The 12,731-nt window shown below is 54.8% G+C and overlaps 1 protein-coding gene across 1 annotated transcript; it reads right to left on the bottom strand.

The window, feature by feature from the left end:
- Positions 1 to 228: 228 nt before the first annotated feature.
- Positions 229 to 12,698, bottom strand: GDAP1L1 (ganglioside induced differentiation associated protein 1 like 1). The gene is made up of 6 exons (XM_417379.8): positions 12,509 to 12,698; positions 10,073 to 10,265; positions 7,919 to 8,092; positions 5,758 to 5,855; positions 5,536 to 5,650; positions 229 to 3,080 (listed from the first exon to the last, which is right to left on the bottom strand). Exons 1-6 carry the CDS (start codon positions 12,686 to 12,688, stop codon positions 2,737 to 2,739), a joined length of 1,104 nt encoding a protein of 367 aa, XP_417379.3. The 5' UTR covers positions 12,689 to 12,698; the 3' UTR covers positions 229 to 2,736.
- Positions 12,699 to 12,731: the final 33 nt, after the last annotated feature.

Raw genomic sequence — 12,731 nt, forward strand, 5'->3', positions numbered from 1 at the left:
CTTCCAGCCTTACCCCTTGGGTGCTGCTGCCCACCCCTTGCTGAGAGCAAAGCATAAAGTTCTGGAGAGAGAAAACGGATTATTGCTGTCATTTTCATGTTTCTGTGTATAGAAATTGCCTTGGGCAGGGACCATCAGGCCAGCGCCAGGGTTAGGGGGTGTAGAATGGTTCTCCAATTTTAAATGAAACTAATGGAAAGGAGAAGAATTGATGAGGCTTAGATCAGCTAGAGAGAAAGCAACCTTTTATTATGACAGCCTGTAATCACCACAGGGCTACTTCATAGTAAGTCACTAATCTGGATCGATTGGGGTGGTCACATTCATCTCCTGGTTCATTTCAGCATGCTCCAGCCTCTGCTGTCACTGTAATTGCCTTTTATCACTCTTGGAGATTGCTTTGCCCTGGAGAAAACTTGTGGTATTTTTTCATTACCAAGGTAGGGAAACAAGGCTCAGCGAGAGAGAGTCGCACTGCCTTCACTGATTTTTTCTTTTATTTGGTCCAAAACAAAGGCTCATCACCACAGCATCTGTGGCTTTCCAACAAAGCGTGAAGCAACATAACAGGCAGCTGTCACATTTTGGTCTGAGCTGACCTGTGCATTGCTCTGTACATTGGCTCTGCCTCGCATCCTTACAGCAGCTGTATTATAACAGAGTGCTCTGCAACAAAACAAGCCCCTATTCCGTCCAGTGTTTTTTTTTTGCTCTGTGGGAGTATTTGTTCTTCTTCTCACTGAGTTTTGTGGCTTTTTACCCCAATTACTATTCCTTTCTACATTTGGTGTGTATATTTAATTGGCTCTTGGAGATCACCAGGGAATGTGTCTGCAGAGCAGCTTACAAAGGGAAGGGGGTGAAATCCGTGGTAAGGGTTTTGTTTCGGTGTATGCAACGTATTCTGTGGAATGTAGCATCACGGACATCATTATGTTCTTACACCTTTCAGATTAACAGAAGAGATGGCCTCACAGAACCCCCTGCTTCCCTCTTCAAAAAGAAGCAAAAGAACTATTTTTTTCCCTGGAGTGGTTGATACCACGGAGCAAATTGGTAACCATATTTGAGGGAGCATGTCTGATGTTTCACTCAATAGCCTTAGCTACAGGCGCCTGCACAGGTGGTGGATTTGGGTTCTCACACACAATAGTGTGATCTTCATCACTGGGGGTAATGTGTCACACAGTGCTTTTGCAGCTGCACAGATTGTGTTCCAGCAGTATGTCAGAGCAGCCCATACAATCATGACAAGCACAGTTCAACTGTGTGCATTTTGCTTTCATCTGATCCCTCCCTGCGTGCTCAGCTCCCGTAACTCCCGCTCAGCATTCACAATTCCATGACTGCCAGCTCGTATCAAGAACCAAAGCTCCTGGGAAATGCTGCAGCTTTCCAAGGCAGAAAGATCACTTTTGAGTTGGAGGCATTGCCACACGTATTGCTTCAGCCACACTTGGCATACTTCCCCAAGCCTACAGATGCAGCGTTACTCGCGGGGATCACCAGAATGCTCTGAAAACCAGCCAGAGGAGTGCTTACTGAAATGAGCGCCTTGTAAGAGCAATAAGCTTTGTTTCCGTGTGAATTTTATACCAATACGACACAAAAGGAAAAGCACAAACCACCTGCGCATCCTGCTGCACGTGGGCATGCTTTGAAACCAGACTGGAAGTTTGTTGAACACAGTTAGAAATGTGAAGCAGTTACTCCTCCCATATGGTTTATTGAAGATCTCAGTTTTCAAAGCATGAGTAGCAGTGAGGCCCATTATTCGTTCCAACATGCAAAAGGCACAAAAAAGTCATAAACGTGATTCTGTGCAAAGTGTCTCTAAGAAAACACACAGCGAGGAAATGACAGAAAGGAGCCCCCAGCGGAAGAGAAAGCCAAGGCGTCCTCAGAGAATGCTGACAGTTCTGGAAGTGGTGGTCCTTTTTCAGAGTCCAGATACGCTCAGGTGGTGAGAGATGCTCTGCGAATCCATGAAAGGAAACTCAAGACGGAGGCAGAAGGCCCAAACAAGGATCCCCTTCGTGTGCCAAAGCTCAGGGTGGGAGTCAAAGCCGTTCATCTCAGGAGAAGAACGTGGCAGTTAAATACAGGCATCAAATTCTGTTTCAAAAAAAAAAAGCCCACCAAAACCAGACGTAGAAAGTGGATGTACGCTACGAGCAGCTCCATAAAAACATTCTTTTTGATGAAAATAATTAAAAAAAAAAAAAAAAAGGTAATTGAAGAATGCAAATCCACCTGGACCATGAGCAGCTACCGCACCCTGCCCCCAGAAAAGCCTTCAAGCACAACACTGGTTTCCAGAAGAAGAAAGTCCCCACTACTTGTATGTTTGAAATGTGGCCGGTGAACGCTCTGGAAACACGAATAGGGCTGACTATCCAAGTCCCACTGTTAACCTGGGTGTAGGGAGCTCCTCGAGGTGCCCATCTCCCCCTGGAGCTGCACCAGCAGCGCTTCCCAGTGGGTGTGGGGAGCCAGGCCAGCCCCGGAGCCTCCGGCTGGAGTGGAATACTTAAACCTAACAAAGGCATTTACAAGTCAATGCATTTTTGTTGTTGTTATTTCCTTGCAGTATACTTTTCTACTTCTAGACTACGGAATGTTACATTAAACAATATTATTATTCATACCTTGCCTCAGATTTCGTTACAGTTACTGAAGCTTCGTCATAATTTCACACAGCACAGAGACACCAAACTAAACACCAAGCTGCCAGCATTAGATGTATTTTTTCTTTAAGTACCAATAAGCAAAATATCCCATTCCCCCCAGAGATCCCATCAGGAAGGAGGCTCCAAAGAAGGAGGGAGGTTTCCGCTTGACCAGCCTGAAGGCGTTGGGTACCACCGCAGAGAGCAGCGTGGTATGTATGTCTCCCAAGACTTTCCTGAAGGCAAAGCGTTTTTGTATCCTATCGAAGAAGGACTGTAGGTTAGGTCTGCTGCCATCCTCCCAGTATTTCTTAGAGAGTCCTAGAAACTTGAGGCGATGCAAGGTAGCTCCTAACAGGATATCGGCCAAGGTAAAGACACATCCGCAGAGCCAAAGTTCACACTTCTGCCCTGGAGAAACAAGTGACAGAAGAGGAAGGATGAGAATAGATCCTCGGGTGGATGCTTAAAGGCTTGCTCAAAAGCTCCACGAAGGCAATAGGTTTTGGATTAGACTCCAAATCCTTTTCTGAGCATTGTGATGTCCCAAAAGACCAGACCTTATCTGTCAGGAGGCCACGTGGTGCCACAAAGCTGGGAACATGCAACGGGCATTTACAACCCGCATGAAGATACAAATCAGTAACTGCAAAATAGCTGCATTGTGGTTCAGTGACCGCTTCTGCTGTGTTAATGCTCAGGGAGAGCAACAGCACTTGTCCTTGGCTGCCGCTGGGCGATGCGAGCTGCTTGAGAGGTGGCATGGTAACACGTCCTATTTTAGGGATGTGAGAAAAACTTGGGAATCAAAACCATTTCCTGGCCCAGCCTGGCTGCTCTCCCTGCATGCTGTTGGGGAGGTCCTGACTCTATCCTCTCTCTAGTACTGGGACACCAAATTGCTTCAGTGCCAAGAGCCAGGTTTTGGGTACAGGCAGAGCTCGGTGTGAGTGCTGGGCATGAGAGAAGGTACCATAGCACCATGGTAGTGGTGACCCTGGAAATAACCTCACCCAGGATATGTCCAGGAAAAAGCATGCTGGAAGAAGATGGTTGAGGTCACGGTAGTGTTAAATGGTCTCCCAATGCCCTTTCGATGCTAACAAGCAGCAAATAAAGGGAGGTACAGGAAAGGAAAAAACTACAAAAGGGACACAAAACCTGGGTGCCCACTGCGCAGGGCTGTGCCCTGGATGTCCCTGCTTGCCATACTTTGCAGGCAAGCACCTGAGCCAGGATGCTGCTCAGCACCTGCCCAGCAAATCTCAGAAGCAGAAGTAAAGCACGGTAGGTGGTAAGAAATCCAGTTCCTGCTCCCTCCAGGCTGCAGAGAAACTTTATCCTCCCTTGCTGCATCTAAATGAAAAGAAGACCCTCAAAATGCTGAGATGTGCTGGGAAGGGGAGGTGGGATCTGCTGCTGGCCATAGGAATAAGAATCTGTGCTCTGCACCCACCTTAAAACCTGGGATGCTTTGCACCAAATCTTTGATTTTGGAGCTCTTCTGCTGCCCTGTGCAGTTAGTATTGCTGTGTGAGGCTCTGCTTAACAGGCAGGGTGGAAGGCCAGTGCCTCTTGGCTGTTAAACCAGGGGGCGGTGAGAGGCAGCCCTGTGCTCAGGCACAACTGAAGCTGAGCTGCCTGCGGGGCCTGGCCAAGGGAGTTATTGGTAATTAGCAGGCCTCATTTGTACCAGCCTGGCAGCCTGCCTAATGCTGCCAAAGGCACAGCCTGAGTGGACAGATTGCCTGGGCCTAATTAATCAAGAAATATTTTCAGCAGCTAAATAATTGCAGGGGTGCTGTGGCTGGAGCCTGCTGGGGGCTGCGTGGCCCTGGGGCTGGCAGGTGCAGGACCTGGAAGTGGGGGGCACCGCACGTGGCTGGGGGGCCTGGGTGCTTCCTGGGGGCTGGAGCAGCTCTGCAGGAGCGTCTGGGCACCAGAGGGCACCTAATGAGGCTGAACCTTGCCGAATGCCCCCAGCCCTCAGGTCAGTTAGTGAGGGTGTCTGCTGGATGCAATTAGGCCGCTGCGTGGTGCCGCACTGAGGCCTCAGGGCACACTGCAGCCTGCGCTGTGCTCGTGGGCCCCATGACGCACGGCTCCCCACATAGGGCCAGCTGTGGGGCTGCCCCTCATTAACACCACTGGGCTGTGCTCCATCCCTGGCATCTCCAGCTGTCCCGGGGTTAGGGGCACTGCTCCAGAGGGACGCTGAGGTGACGGTGGGACAAGCGATGCACGGCCGTGCCTGTGCTGCCAGGGCTGTGGGGCGGCTCTCGGCGGGTGCTCGGCGGTGTTTGTTTGAGGTCAGGGCAGGCCGCGGCCGCTCCGGCCCTCCTGCTGCTGACTGACGCACGACCCGCACAGCTGCCGCCTCACTGGGCCCCCTCAGTGCCACCAGGCTTCCCGCTGTGTGCCACGGCCCGGTGTGTGAGCTGTGCGCCCGGGGAGGTGGGCAGGCAGAGAGGACCTGCAGGTGACACACATCTGTGGTGGCACGGAGCCGAATGCTCCTCCCCCACAAGGTGATGGGCACAGAACGGGACCACGGGGTTAGCAGCCAGTTGGTGGGTTGCAGGGGAACATGGGACGTGTCGGCACGCTGCGGTGACTGCAGAGCTCCTGCAAAGCAGCCAGGAGGACAGGGGTCCTGCGAGGTGTGGGGGCTACCTGGAGGTATGCTGGAGGTCAGCAAGGCGATGACAGCTGTGTGCCCTAAATGGGAGAGCCCCAAATGGTCTGCAGCCACCCCTCTACTACTGTGAGCACAAGCCCCATGGGGCTCAGTGTGCGCTGTCACAGTGTGCAGAGCCATTGGCCATCCCCAGAGCAGTACTTTGTCTGAACACCGCCCAGCACCCACCTTGGTACTCCAGCTTCCTCTTCTCCAGCTCAGCCTCGATCTGGTCCAGCACCATTCCCAGCTCCCCCAGGATTTTCTTCAAGTAGTTCACGTTGTCGTGCTCCAGGATCTTGGCCTGGTGGAGAGCAGCGGTGAGACGGACGGACAGACGGACAGATGGCTACACATCCCCACAGCCGTGCCCCACCAGCAAAGAGCCCCGTGCGCCTCTGGCCGACTCACCATGAGCTTCTTCTGCTTGGAGAGGTACGGCTCTGTCAGCGGCGGCTCCTCCTCGTGGTCCAGCTTCATCAGTTCCGTGCTGGCGTTAGCCAAATGCCCTGGGGGGAGATGAACAGAGGGGCTGCAGGGTCTGCCCTCCCACCCGGAGCTGCTGGCTGGGTGTGAGGGCAGGGATGAGCTGAGGGCAGGCAGGAGCTGAGCCCACTGGAGCGTTCCCTGGTCAGCTGCAGCCTTGCCAACTTTTACAGCAGGAAAATGGTTTGTTCGGTGGGCTCAGCAGGCTGGAAGTGCAGCTTTGGAGTTCTCCCATGCCACAGGTTAGCCTGGGAAGCAGCCGAGCTCCCTTCAGAGAGCTTAATTAAGAGGGATTTGCAGGCACAGTCCTGCTGTTTTGTTTGAAAATGAGACTTTTTGATGCATTAAATAGCTTTGAAGTGCTGTTTCTCTGTGTTAAAAAGGAAAAAGGAACAGACTGTGTGGCTCAGCTTCCTCTGGAGCCGCTTTCCCCATCTCTGTTGGGAGAAGCACAGATCAGCCTCACTGGGTGGGCTGTGTGATGCAACACCAGGAAGAAAATGGGTGTATTGCCAGGGAGAGATGGCAACAAAACCAAGGATGGGGTCAGATTTAAGCAGCATAGATGGTGTTTGGTTCAGCCTCGCCGTCTGCCAGGCTGTTCCCAACAGCGAAGCTCAGGGCCAAACAGAGTAAAATTCAGATCCTGGTTCCCCTGGCATGGCCTGGGGTGCTGCTGAGGTTTACGGTGTGCAGCCGAGATCAGATTTTGGTTTATTACAACAGCTGCTAATTGCTAAACACCAGCAGGCATGTTCACACAAGTCCAGAATGACAGAAACTGCCTGCTGCAAGAGCTCATTGCACAGGGCAGCCTCTTCCCCTCTGTGCAGTGCACGGATGGAGGGATTCGTTGAGAGAAGACATGAGGGAGAGGAAAAGGTAATCAACCTCCATGGATGGGAGTCTTCCAGCACTTCTGCTCTGTGCCCATTGTCAGCCTTGGAGGCTTGCCTCTGCCTGCCCAGAGCTGCCAGGCTGTTCTTTCCCTGTCCTGCACCTCTTACTCTGATTTTTTTCCTGGAAATTATTACAACATCAGGAAGATGCAGAACTGGTCTGCAAATCAGTGCCTGCCTTCCCCTGCCTCTGTGGCACAGCCAGAGGGAGCCGCATCCATGTGCAGGGTGCAGCCCACTGGTGAGCCCCATGGAAGGGGTCTGGGAGGGAACCCACAGCACAGGAGCCTGAAGGCCAAGGATGCGGGATAGGGCCACAGGTGTGCCTTTGTCTGAGTCAGAGTCCTGGCCTGCCCTGTGTCAATTTAACCCCACACATCACAAGTGCAGGCTCTGGCTGCATGCAGAGGCTCTGGGGAGCCAAGTTGGCTGCTTTAATGTTATGTTTGCAACCTTGGAGGTCAGAGCCGTGCTGTCACCATGTGCATCCCCACACCGATGAAGGGAGCCCCTGGGCTCAGCTGTGCTCATCCACCTGCCCAGGTATCGCTCTTGGTGCTGCAGAGCAGGAGCAGAACTGGACAGGAGGGTGGCTGTGCCTGGGCCCATAGCAGAGCGGTGGCCATGCTGGCAGGTTTGGGTTTGTATCAGGTGCATTTGCTGCCTTTGCAAATCATACCTGTGCCAAGCTCTTGTTGGAAGGAACAGGGATGGAGACAGATGGTGCCTGGCAGGAGGAGGTTAGCCCAGCTTTGGGCAATTTATCCCGGCCCTAAAGTGTTACTCTGCATTTTGTATCCTCTTCTTCCATTTACCCTGCCCCCTTCCCTCCATTAGCTCCCTTGCACGAGGCCCTTCCCAACCTTCTGATGCCCTGATGGGGCCAAGGCAATGAAATGCTGAATTTCCCTGCCAGTGTGCGTGTGGGAGACGCCAGGGTGCAGCCAGCAGTGGGCTCTGCACTGCCACAAAATAGCAACACTCTCTGTTTTCCACCAGGAGCCTGCAGTGGCTGTTGGGGTCCTCTGTTCCCACAGAGGTGCTCTGAGCCTCCCAGCCACCTGTCCTTGGCTGGTAACTCACGGGGAAGCCGGTGTTCACGATGGGAGCTGCCTGCAGACGGAGCCTGCCAGACAGGAGGTGCAGGGCAGGAGTCCTGCCGGCTCCCTGCCGCAGAGGTGACTTACTGCGGATCTCAGCGGTCGCGTACTTTGGGATCATGGAGTCGGTGGTGAGCTCGGGGTGCAGGATGCAGCCGTGCGTGTAGGCATCCATGGGCAGCGAGTCCAGCAGCTCCCGGTACTGCAGCACCCGCGAGTGCAGCAGGGTCCCAGGCTCAGGGATCAGCTGGGGGACGTTCTCTAAAAGGGGCAAATGGGAAATGTGTTAGAGGTGCTGGAACTTTGGGGGACGGCTGCTCAGGGGCCCATAGCGGAGACCACTCAATATGTGTAACAAGCGAGTGGATGACAAAACAAGGAGCTGAGTGTATCTTCCTTCAGTTGCCAGGACTGCTCTCTCCCCAGGGCTCTGCACCTCCTCGGTTTGTTGGGTTTTATTCACCTTGGCGGGGTGGCAGTTTGTATTGTGCTCTTTTTACTACATTTACAGCTCAAAATACACAGCGGATGACACCAGGAGGGAAACATTGCTCTTGTCTCCCCCAAGAACATCAGGAGCATTTCTTTATGGGATCATAAATGTTTATGACTTTTGTGGATAGTTAATAGGGAGTGAGTGAATTTACTGCTGGGACTCCGAGCTGGGCTGTGTGCAGCACAGAGCTCTCCATGAGCCAGCAGCTAGGGCTAGCAAGGGGCACAGCAGCAGATGGACTTTTGCAGATGCGGCCAATGCTGCTGCTTAATTAAGGAACTGAAACAATGGCTCTGACCCCACTGCAAGACTGGCCCAGCACAGTCATCCTTTGCTGTTGGTTGACCTCAGTGTCACCAGCAGAAAAAGTCAGTGCTTCCAGTCCTGGAAGCAAAGCTGTGTGAGCGTACTTCCTTACACAGGCATTGCCAAGCTCTGTGCACTGCTGCAAGGTGGGTGCTACCTCCTTGGACCAGTGCAGGGACACCCTAAGGATGCTTTTCCCACTTAACATGGGTGGGTGAAGGCTCTAGAACAGAACAGGTGCAGAAGGGAGCGATTCTCTGGGCCATCCTTCCTCTTCCCACGTCTTCCCAGATGGCATTTCTCAGTGGAAAGGTGAGGATGTGCACCTGGCTGCAAAACCTCAAGGGCAGGAGTTGTTCCAGAGCAGCGGGCAGGGAGCACAGTGTTCTGCTGTGGCAACAAAACACAAGTGACAGCAGAAAGATTTTGTTGCCAACTCCTGAAGAGAAATACTTCCAATGTTTTGGAGGGCAAGGGAAGAGGCAGGAGAAATTGAGCCGATAGCTATGCTGGCTTCCAGCCACCAGTGCAGGGGACACTGCTCTTTGTTCCCCCCAAAACAGAGCGCAGTGTCTCCTGGTGGAGGCAGAAATCCCCACCGTGCTCAGTGCTGTTCCCTGCCACCACGTCAGCCCACATCCCCTGCTGGGGACAGCGTGCTGCCAACATATGCCGGGTCACCTGCTGTCCGTGGGGACCGGGTAATGGCACGGAGCAGTGTGAGGACTGCAGCCCCACTTAGCAGTGTGCCCCGTGGATGTGGGGCTGCCCCATGGCTGTGGCCGCTGCAGTGAGGGCTCCTCCGAGGGGCTGTGGTGTGTGCCTGCCTGCCTGCCATCCCAGGGGCAAGGAAGTGCCATGGCTCTGCTGAGCACGATGGCGGCTGGGCCAGGAGAGGAGAGCAGCTGAGCTGGCATGGTGCCTGCGCCTGGGGAGTTATTTTGAGATGCATTTGATGTCTCCGCCGCAAGGGTGATGGATGCTGGGGCGAACGTCGTGATGGCACAGCCAAAGCTCTGTGCTGGGCTTTGAAGTCTCCCGAGCGGAGCTTCCCAGCCCACAGATTTGGGAAGACATGGACTACGGGGCTGGAGATGCTACTTGCCCAGGCAGCTGCGTGAGGAGCAGCCTTGGAGCTCAGCATCCCATGGGCTCCAGAAGCCATGGAGATGGGAGGAGTGGGTCAGTTTGGGAGCATAGCCTCTAAGACAGAAGGGCAACACCAGCTGCGGCTCTCCCAAATGCCCCTTGCAGCATTTCCAGGGGATGCCTGAGGCTTTCTACTGGAAATCCTTCAGTTTGATAGGAAAAGGTGAAAATGTGAGGTGAGGGAGCCGAGGCTTTCTGGGGAGAAATGGGTGCATTTGGCCAGCAACATTGCAATCAGCCCTCCGTTTCTGCTGAGGTGAAGCCTGGCACGCGGCTCTGCCCCCCGTTACCTCCCGTGAAGTTCCTCTCCATGTAGTCGATGATCTGGTTGTAGTCGCTGATGATGTTGTCCCGGTGGATGATGACGGGCACCTCCTCGCCCAGGTTGAGCCGCATGAACCAGGGCTCCTTGTGCTCCAGCAGCGGCATGCTGACATCCCGCTCCTCGCAGGGCAGCCCCTTCTCAGCGATGACCAACCGCACCTGCAGCGGGGCACAGAGGGACAGCTCAGCCCCGCAGCCCCAGAAGTGCCCCGAGCCCAGCAGTGGGCACAGTGCCCCTTGCCCACCGGTGTGGCAGTCAGTGTGCTGTCACGCGTGGATGGCACGCATGCGCATCACATCCCGCATTGGTCTGCAAGAAGCCAAGCGGCTCTTAGCAGGGCAGAGCTGCAAAATGCAGGCAGCAGAGTGAGGCTCTCCTGCCTCTATTCCTGGCAATAGAGGGAATGTCACAAAGGAGAGCCACAAGCATCCGAGCTTTGCAGGGTAAACTCTGTATGGCCAATGGCGCTGTGACACCAGCTGGGGTGAGGGCTCTGGGAGGGCTGCATCCCAGCCCTCAGCCCCCAGGTGTGGGTGATCAGCAATAGGGCTGGGAGTCTCACCTGGGCTGAGCAGCAGCACAGACCCAAGGAAGAGGAAGAGCAGGCTGAGGTGGTGCTGCCCGTTGCTTGCAGTGGGTGCTGCAGCTTGCCTGGAGGAAGCCCCCACAATAACTCAGGTATGTCCTTCTCTTGGGGCTGTGCTCTGGCTTTTCTGGGCAAGTCTTGAGCAGGAGAAAGGCTTTGCTTTGGGCAGGATTTTAGGCACTTGCTGTGCTCCGGGGAGTGCTGGCAGCAAGGAGAGTTCTATGGGGCATTTTGTCCCCCTTTTCCCTGCTGGAGCCCCACATTGCCCCTTTGTCCCCATGCATTTCTGCATACAGCAGCCACGCTGGGACATCACACGGCCCTCTGTGCCCCTCGGTGCCCCGGTGCCTGGTTTTCCCCTACTCTCTGCTCTTCTCCCCTGTTCTGCACGGGGCCCAGCCTTGACAGTTGAACTTGATGATCTTAGAGGTCTTTCCCAACCTTAATGACTCGAGGAAGCTCTAGGCTGGCACCGGCCCATTGTGCAGGTGGGAACGTTGACTCCAGCCCTGGTGCCGTGGGGCATCACGTGCAGCCCAGCATCCTCCTCTTGCTGCTCTTCTGTGTGCTCACTGTGAATGTGCACTTGGGAATCTCACTGTATGCTCTTGGGTTATTAAAAACAACCTGACCATTGTGAACCAAGTGTGTCAAACAGGCCAAAAACCCCTCGAGGGGATGTTAGAGAGCCATGTCTTCCAAAACTGCTGAATGAAGGCAAATGGCCTGTTTTCCTCCAGCTGATGGCAGCTAAAAATACACCTTAACAAAACAAGCCTTTCTATGAGTACTTCAAAGTTCTGGGGGAATTATTCATTAGTTATTTAATAGCTGACCAATGACTATTTTTTCCTTGTAAAGCCAGGTTTCATCTGTAAGATTGTCCCTCGGAGGGGAGGAGGATGCTGGGAGCAGAGCCCACCGAGGGGCTCCCGTATCTCTCTGCGGCCCCCCAATCCCTTCCAGCAGCAGGACCTTGGAGCGGGGTGGCAGGGGCTGAGGGCTCCTGGGGTGCCCCAAGGAGGGCTCCTGGGGCTGTCAGCAGCACAAGAATGAGATCATCCCCGTGGCAGCCCCAGGAACATGGGCGGGTGGGATCGGCGCGGTGGCCCTGCTGCATCGGGCGCCTGCGGGTCCTTTGTGCACAGAGCAGACGGGGACATCCCTGCTCGCTGTGGGGCTCCACGGGGCCTCACGTTGGGATGGCTGTGTGCCCCCCAGGGCCGCCCGGCAGCTCATTGCCCGCCTGACATTGATGGCCCGGGGATGGCAGAGGGCCTGGCAGAAGGTTAGGTTAATGGCACTGCTGCCATGCTGCAAAATGAGCATCGGGGATTGCCTGGAAAATGTGATTTGGGGACTGCCTGGCTCTCGTGCCGTGCTCAGTGCTCGAGCACCTTTGGAGTGGGGTTTCCATGGCCGTGCTGCAGTGCTGGGGCAAATTGCTCCCGGCACAGGGCTGTGTCCCCGGGCCGCTCCCTGCGCTGGATGCGTGGGGTCCCCACAGCTGCAGGGTGGTCCCCGGCTCAGCCTTTGTCTGCGCTTTGCCTGCGTTCGGCTGCGGGCGAGCACAAAGCAGAGGCGTCTCCCGCTGCAAACCCCGGGCTGAAAGCAAAAGCAGGTTTGGCTGAGCCCCCCCCTCCCCGGGGAGATGCTGATAAAACACAGAAATGCGGGTACAAAAGGGCCAACCGGGTGCGTGCCGCTCCCCTCGCCCACCCTGGGAAACAGCTGCGAGCGAAGCCGTCCTCCCGAGCCAAGGGTATGCCCTGCCCGGCGAGGTGATTCCTCCCGGGAAGCCGGCCGAGCCGTTACCTTTTGGGAGCTGAAGGACTGGGTCCAGTGGTACAAAACCAGCCTGTCCTGGGATCTGAGAGCGGGGTCCGTCGGATCCTGATTTTCCTCCCCCTCCTTGGATTTCCCCGCGTCGTTCTCCAGCGCCGAGATGGGCCACCAGCTGCAGTTGGTGGGAGTAACGTTATTGGGAGTCGCCATGACAGCCTGTGAGCGGAGGGGGACGATGGAGGAGCCGCGCTAG

The sequence above is a fragment of the Gallus gallus genome, chromosome 20 (assembly GCF_016699485.2).
Source record: "Gallus gallus isolate bGalGal1 chromosome 20, bGalGal1.mat.broiler.GRCg7b, whole genome shotgun sequence".
NCBI classification, from domain to species: domain Eukaryota; kingdom Metazoa; phylum Chordata; class Aves; order Galliformes; family Phasianidae; genus Gallus; species Gallus gallus.